At 38.8% G+C, this 7,921-nt stretch overlaps 1 protein-coding gene across 1 annotated transcript; it reads left to right on the top strand.

Annotated features, from left to right (window-relative positions):
• Window positions 1-3,510: 3,510 nt before the first annotated feature.
• Window positions 3,511-7,231, top strand: LOC142139957 (F-box only protein 39-like). The gene is made up of 3 exons (XM_075197824.1): window positions 3,511-4,560; window positions 5,296-5,472; window positions 7,103-7,231. Exons 1-3 carry the CDS (start codon window positions 3,511-3,513, stop codon window positions 7,229-7,231), a joined length of 1,356 nt encoding a protein of 451 aa, XP_075053925.1.
• Window positions 7,232-7,921: the final 690 nt, after the last annotated feature.

Below are 7,921 nucleotides of genomic sequence, written 5' to 3' on the forward strand. Positions count from 1 at the left end.
ATATCAGAAATCCACTATTGTGAATGCACCTAAAAATACAGGTTCTGTATGCGAGAAGTTATTAGTACTGGAATTTATTGGATCTATAAGATGTGTTTATATTACATTTGTTGGACACCCATGTGACCATAAGTTTGCTCAGGACATAAAATTTCCCCCATATTCCTCCTGAGCGCCAAATAATATAAAACAGTAGTAACAACCTAACCCATCTGATCTGTTTATATGGACCTATAAGGAAGTATGGTAAAATAAGCATTGTGGACCTCATTTACAGTTAGGAGTAAAGCAAAAAAGGAACAACAGGTTGTGTCAAGGTGCAAATTTACTCATTAATTTAGAGTTAGCTCCTAACTCTAAATTAAGTCCTATGGGTTAATATTTCTGGTAGGAATAAATTGGGACTATCATGGACAACCAGGAGACATGGGTGCAATTATTAAAATAATAAATCATCTCCTATAGACAATTTTTCATATTGCTTATTAAGTGGTAGTTGAGAAAAAATAACATCACAACCTGCTGGTGACATCACAACAGAAACACATCAGCTGCCCAGACTGGACCATGTCTTTGTACTAGATGTAATCTCAGCTGTAGACAGCAAGATCTGAAGAGGAGACTTAGAGGTAACTCATCATGTTTCATATTTGATTATTCATGTGTTGTTAAATAATCTTTTTTATAACTATATACTAGTCCTTACTTTAGTCCTTATCAATCTGTAACTGGAACAAATCTCTCCTAAATGGCGTGATTTGATTAATCACCAGGGCTGGGTTAGTATAAAGCACTGTAGATGAATTAGATTGAGAGTATTATTATATCAGGTTGTGATATGTTAAATTAAAAGGGCTGGACCACCTCCTGCACAAAAATGCTGAAAACTGTAAATTACGCATTGGGTCCGTCAGACACTTTGCAAAGTTAAAACAGCAAAGCATTTCAGGATGATTATAATTGTCATGTAAGTAGAGGTGAGACGATCTGTTCATCAAGTGATTCTCTCCTCAGTATAAAACACCCTACTGTTTTAAGTCTGTGAATTGTCTCTTAATCTAATTACACAAGGAACAGCAATCGTTTTTATTCTGAAAGAAGAGGTGGTTAATGTTGCAGGCTAGTGCCACTTTATATGACTCTGTTGTAAAATGATGATGACTAGTGGATAGGACAGGGCCTAGGGTGGCACTATTTTGAAGATTGTGCAAAGCCAAATAGTGGTGATCCAAGAGCTTTTGTTTATACTGAATTAAGTCAAACTAGATGTTAGATTGCAGATATCAGTCGAGCCAGATTCAGAAACAAGATGGCTCATTTACATACATAAGCTCTTGGTACAAAAGTTCAAAAGCACAACTGCAATGCTTTGTGATGTCATGTGCCTACTTTTGCTCAATTGCACTCATTTTTGGGGGTGCAAGAGTTTAACCAAGCAGAATTCTAGAAAAAAATGTAAAGTATTTATTAGGTTTATTTTAATGTAGGTTAAAGTAGGTTATATTTTAAAGTAGTATTTTCAGGTAGATCTGTAAAACTAGGCGCTGACTGATTTTCTGTCGGCCGTTCGAAACACCAAAAAGTGGGCACCTTGATTTACGCTTAGTGAACAAACAGGGCTAAATGTGCAATAAGCAGTGCAGTCTGTTAAAAGTTAGGGAGATTTTCAGGCTATACTCCTAGCAAACAACATGCAAATCAAACTCTTCAAAGGGGAGGGGTATTCTGGGTAATGCAAATTACATGACAGCCGCTTGAGTCATTGCTCCACCCGCTGTGATTTTAGAGTACAGAAAAACTGACAGAGAACAACCATTTACAGACAAATCTGTTTCAGTGAAGTTTGGGCTCATCAGTGCACACTAGGATGCTCTGGTCATCATATGAAGAGCCATTGAAATAGCTTCACTCAGGGCCAGATTAAGACACTGCAGGCCCCTGGGCTAGGGGTACTGTGAGGCCCCCATTTGTCAAGCGATGTATGTCCATTATTGGAGCCCCCCAGTAATATTGGATTGGGCATACGTTGCTTGACTATTGTTTATCTTAATATACCTACTCTGTATTTTCAAAAATAAAAACAGATATCTATGGATCAATGTACCTCATGTATGTTCAACAATTTGTAGGAGTGCAATTGGTTGAAAAAAAATGGTGATTTGTTAAGGTTAAAACAATGCTAACTGGTTTTAGCATAGGTAAATAATAAATGGTTGTTACAATTGTAACCAGTTAGCATTGTGTGTGTGTGTGTGCGTGTGTGTGTTTATGTATGTTGGGGAATTTAGACTGTAAGCTCTAATGGGTCAGGAACTGATGTGAGTGAGTTCTCTGTACAGCACTGTGGAATCAGTGGCGCTATATAAATAAATGGTGATGATGATGATGATTGTTTTAACCTAAAAAAAACACCATTTGCTTTCAAACTATTGCACTCCTACAAATTGTTGAATATACATAAGGTACATTAATTCATAGATACTAGGGTATAATAGGGAGCACTGGAATATATTTCACAGCGATCGCTGGCAGTATGGAAAAAAAAAATATATATATATATATATATATATATATATATATATAACACTGCCGGCAGATCTTTCTGCCGGCAGCTGAGGTCCCTGGGCTATAGCCCATAAAGCCCTGCGGTTAATCCGGCCCAGACCTCACTAAGCAATGAGTAGAGATAGGCAGATTTTTCTGCACTGGGTCAGACAAATAGAGCTACAGAAGGAATACTGGAACTGAAAAAACCACAAAGGATAAGTTTACAATGTTTTTTTCACAGAAAGGATCCTTGTGCTGTTAATGTGTTCCTAGTTTACAAAGTGGTTATGATTTGCTCATATATCTAACGGAAAAGTAAGGATTATCAAGTAAAAGTTGGTATTTAAAGGATGTAGTTAAAGCTCTACTTGTTGTGGATTCAGCTTGATTACTGATGGTAAACTTGCTAAAGATTATGGGCCTGATACATCTACTGACAAGTGTATCTGCAGGTCTGCATGGGCCGCATTTGTGTTAACGTGCGGTTACTGTACTTGGCTACGCCCCTTCCCGCCCTTGTTCCGCCTCTCCAGGCGTATGGAGTGGTAAGTGCATGATGCAAGCTACTCTGCTTTCCTGCATGTGGTCCCATTTTGAGCCTGAGCAGAGTAAATTCATGCAAGATATGCTATAAAAACTGGCGTAGTACTTAATCTGCAACAACCCTTATATATCCCAGTTTTAGGAGCCTATTGGTCACAAAACATTATTGTGACAATAATGTGTCAGTAAATATTGTACATATACACATGCATGAATTGATGATTCTTACATTAAGTTTTATAATACTTTTTTTTCAAATTGGTTCCTAGGTTAAACATTTCTGTTTTAAAGAAATACATCAGTGGTCTATTTTCCCAGGAATCTCCAATCATGTTTGAACAAATCCTGAGATTCAAGCCTAACACCACATAGAATCTATGGCACCAGATATCTCATTGTCTGATGAGTACAGTTGTTGTCATGTCAAATCAAAGGTTCCAAACGCCATTGGATTTTGTTTTTAGCTGTGAGCCCACAGAGCAAATCTACTGGATCAATTTACCTGATATCTGCCTACAGAATATATTTATTCACCTTGGAGACCAGGACAGATGTAATTCAGCTATGGTGTGCAGAAAATGGAATGAAATCATGAACTCAGCTGTACTTTGGAAGTCTCGAACAATAACTTTAAGAGGGAAATCTACATCATCCAGTACTACAGAATTCAACGCTGCAATGTGGTATACCTGGAAGTTTGGGAGCTATATTGAACATTTGGAAATTCGGTTTCTCAATTCTTACAATGAAATATTTGTAAGGAAATTCCAAAGAGTTGTGTCATCTATATTTGAAACTTTGGGTAGGAGTAACAATCGCTTGAAAAGTCTTTCCATGCCAGACCTGGGTGTGGAACGGTTCATTTGGAAGAGTTCAACAAGGGATATTTTTGTTAGGAGACTGTGTTCATTTCTGAAGAAGACTGGAAAACTCTTGAAATATCTGAACTTTAAAGGAGCTAAAATGTCATTGGAGAATGGCTGTGCAGTCCTTGATTCTCTGAGCTTTCAAAGAGAAGTGACCAATATAACTGAACTGGATATTGAAGATTTCTTCTGCTCTCATGTTCATGTGTATAGTTATGAGGCCTTCAACCAAGCTATGTCTACATTTAAAAACCTCAGTATTCTCTCACTCAATTACAACTGTGTCTCGGATGACTTGCTACAGATACTATGTACAAACTGCAGCCACTCTCTCTTGACGATTAATATTATGTGTCATATGCACAATCCCCATCTGCAAGTAGTTTGGGGGATGTATTGGGCACAGCTTGCAAAGCAAGCCAAGAATCTGAATGTAAACTTCTACTTGGAAAGAGTGCTGTACTACAGCCACCTGTCCAGAATATTACTATCTGTGATACCTGTCAGAAGCATCAGCCTAAGAAGCAGTAATTTAAGTGACCCAGATTGGAACATGTGTCCCACACTTGTTGGGCTTCTTCCAAATTATAGAAGAACACTAAAGGTATTATTTTTTCTCATTGCTTTAGCAACTATCAGTTTAATATTGGTGATTATATGGGGTTTGTACACTTCGTCCTCTAGCCCTGTGGTAAAACTGTTTTATAAATTAATCTTTGTGACATCTTCATAAATTGTATGAGACAATTGATGTGTTTTTAAAGCTCTTTGAAGTTCTTCCTCCTAACTTGCACAAGTTGTTTATTATACTGAGGGTCAAATGGGCAGTGTAACTTCTATAGTAAGTTAATAATCATTTAAAGACTGAGGTCTGCCCTCAGCTCTACCACATCCAGCCCCTTGTGCTGTCTTGTCACACATTGCCAGAATATGCCCCCTTCTCACTCATATTCATTATTTGTTCTTTCATTATCTCCCACCTTGACTACTATAACCTCCTATCTGGACTTCACCCGTCTCCACCCTCACCCGTCTCCACCCTCACCCGTCTCCAGCCTCACCCGTCTCCAGCCTCACCCGTCTCCACCCTCACCCGTCTCCACCCTCACCCGTCTCCAGCCTCACCCGTCTCCAGCCTCACCCGTCTCCACCCTCACCCATCTCCACCCTCACCCGTCTCCACCCTCACCCATCTCCAGCCTCACCCATCTCCAGCCTCACCCGTCTCCAGCCTCACCCGTCTCCACTTTCACCTATCTCAACCCTCACCTGTCTTCCCCCTCTACAATCCATCCTAAATGCTGCCAAGAGAATGATCTGCTTTATTTCCATCTTGCAGAAACTGACCCTTGAGTTCAATAACAGCCATGAATCTTTGGATGAACATCTGGTAAACCTGGTCCTCATGTGTGAACATCTTTATTACCTAAAAGTCTCAGCCTTTCTCAATATCCAGTTTGCGGAAACCATATTGCAGAACTGTGAGGAAGGCAAATGCTTCCTTAAAACCTTGAAGGTGAGTAACGTCAGGGAGCCTGTACAGTGTCATAACTAAAGCCCCCCTCCTCCTGGATATAGCCTCAGCACAGCCTGTTTAGTAGGTATAGGAGAATTTCTAGTTCTGAATTCCCGTGCTGTACAGTGATGTCATACACAGAACTCCTGTTTTAGAAACCCCCCTGTTTAACAATGTTGGTGCTTCTGCGGTCACAGAGAGAAGGAACCATCCATCCCATAGCCTAGTTTGTTAGGGTCCCAGCTAGATCCCTATAGCCCCTGGAACTCTGTATGTCTGCTATTGCTGCTACTACTACTGCTATGCTGTAAATTTGATCCTGGACAAATCATGTTACTATGTAAAGGGGTGCAAATTAGTTTATTGTTTTGCATGTAAGGAAAATACTGGCTGCTTTTTTGCACACAAATACTTGAAGGCTTTATTTTTACACTGAAAGAGTTGATCTAGGACATGTCCTATCCCAAATATAAATCTGTACCCACATTTTAAATCTACCCCCCCCCTCCAATGCTACCTGGTTTTGCCAAGGTGTAAAGTTACTCTTCTTTTATGTTTTGCTCTCCTTAATGACTCAGGCCATCAGAGTGCAAATTGAAGCCTAACTGGTCTGTACAATGTGTGCAAATTGATTGTATTTAGTGGGAGGATGTGGTTTTAATTACACATATGTGTATGATAAACTCCTCTCACTAGCAGAACTGTGTGATTCCCAGGGATCCCTGTGGTTTGATAAAAATGAACCACTGCGCAGACGCCATCAGTCCAGGGCTATCTGATCAAGTATACTGTATACTCCATTTGATGTAGGCTGTGAGCCCTGGTGTGTCATTGGACTACTGGAAGTTGTCAGTAAGATCTAGCTGATAGTCTGAACGCTCTGATTTGCCAATAGTATCAGTCAGGAGACATTACAACGCTTCCTGTCCAGCACTATTTACAAATGAGCGTGCACACACGGAGATGTCTGTTAAATGTTACAAACAGCTCCCAGTGGTCCTACTAGTAATGAGCAAGTGACAGCCTGGTGGATGGGGCACATTCATGGGAGCTACCGTACACTACCCCAAAGTTTGGAGATCTGGCCATACACTAGCCATCAGAATGAAAGCCCTGACATACACTAGCCCTAGACCCATGAGATCACCTCTGTTCAGCTAATTTCTAGATGGAGCTTTATTGCATAAATAACCAGTTCTTATTTGAGTGATTGCTAATAAAACATAGGTGCACTCAGATCTGATTGCAGTAATCCTTAATATATGAAAATTCATTGTCCAATATGCCAATGTATTTTTTTAAATCTTCTTATGCAAAATCTCGGAAAAATTGTTATATATATATATTCTGTATTGTTTTACATATATGCACTTCCTATAACAATTTACAAATTTCATATTGTACCATAGTCTTTTTATTACTTGGAATTGGTGAAGATAAAAAATAACAATGCAATAATATTAATAATGTGATTCTGCAGCAAAATGGGGCAAATTTTGTGGTAAAATGCAGAAATTGATGAATATTTGCTAATTTCTAATTATGATGATTTACTACACATGAATTGCTTGAATATATTTGTATGCTTATATATATGTAATATATGCCTATTTATGTTATTCTCTCACAGGTCCGAATTTACACAAACAATTATTACACCTTGGAAGAAGATCAAGCTCTACATGAGATCTTTAAAAGACATAGTGACTTCATTCTGACAAACATGGATTATTATGTGATTGCATATCCCATGTTGTGAAAAACTAAACATACCAAGAATGACCCATAACAATCAGGCTATTAAAAAGTTTATGGTGAAACGTGTTGTTTTTTTTTAATCATTTTTAAGCATCTGGAGAAGAGGAGGAAAAATATGTCTATAATATATATAATAATATAATATATATTTATATTAAGCCAGTGTTAAAACCAAGTATACAGAAAGTGATTTACAAGAGTATTGGTGATCATCAGGGGCAGGTTGGGCTGGGGGAGCAGGGGAGCATCTTCCCCCTGGGCCAGTCCCATAGTGGGCTACCTTGGGCTGGGTCACTGGGCCATCTGCATTTTTTTCCCTTTAAAATAGGCTGCAGAGTCGAGTCTTGTCCTCCCAGGCTAAAATTTGCCAGCCCTGCCTTGGTGATATTATAGAGGCATTGTGGGTGGAATCCAGTGGAAGAAAAAGTTCAGCGAAGTTGCTGATAAGGATATGCCATAAACTGCCAGATATTAGTATGATTGAGGAAGTCCAACAGCAAATTGAAAAGGCTACACAACTAGGGTCAGTTTTAATTATGGGGATTTTAATTATACAGACATTGATTATACTACGCTAAAAGACATCACATGTCTGAAATAGTAGATGAACTAACTAAAAACAGACTATACTGGACCTAGTAATAACAAATAATGTAGACATAATATCAAATGTTCAAGTAAGGAAGCACTT

This window comes from Mixophyes fleayi, chromosome 2, assembly GCF_038048845.1.
Source record: "Mixophyes fleayi isolate aMixFle1 chromosome 2, aMixFle1.hap1, whole genome shotgun sequence".
Lineage (NCBI taxonomy): Eukaryota > Metazoa > Chordata > Amphibia > Anura > Limnodynastidae > Mixophyes > Mixophyes fleayi.

Coding starts and splice junctions, on each gene's coding strand:
- LOC142139957 (XM_075197824.1), top strand. CDS start 3,511: ATGTCAAATCAAAGGTTCCAAACGCCATTGGATTTTGTTTTTAGCTGT. Junction 4,561..5,295: donor ATTATAGAAGAACACTAAAG/GTATTATTTTTT, acceptor TCCATCTTGCAG/AAACTGACCCTTGAGTTCAA. Junction 5,473..7,102: donor GCTTCCTTAAAACCTTGAAG/GTGAGTAACGTC, acceptor ATTCTCTCACAG/GTCCGAATTTACACAAACAA.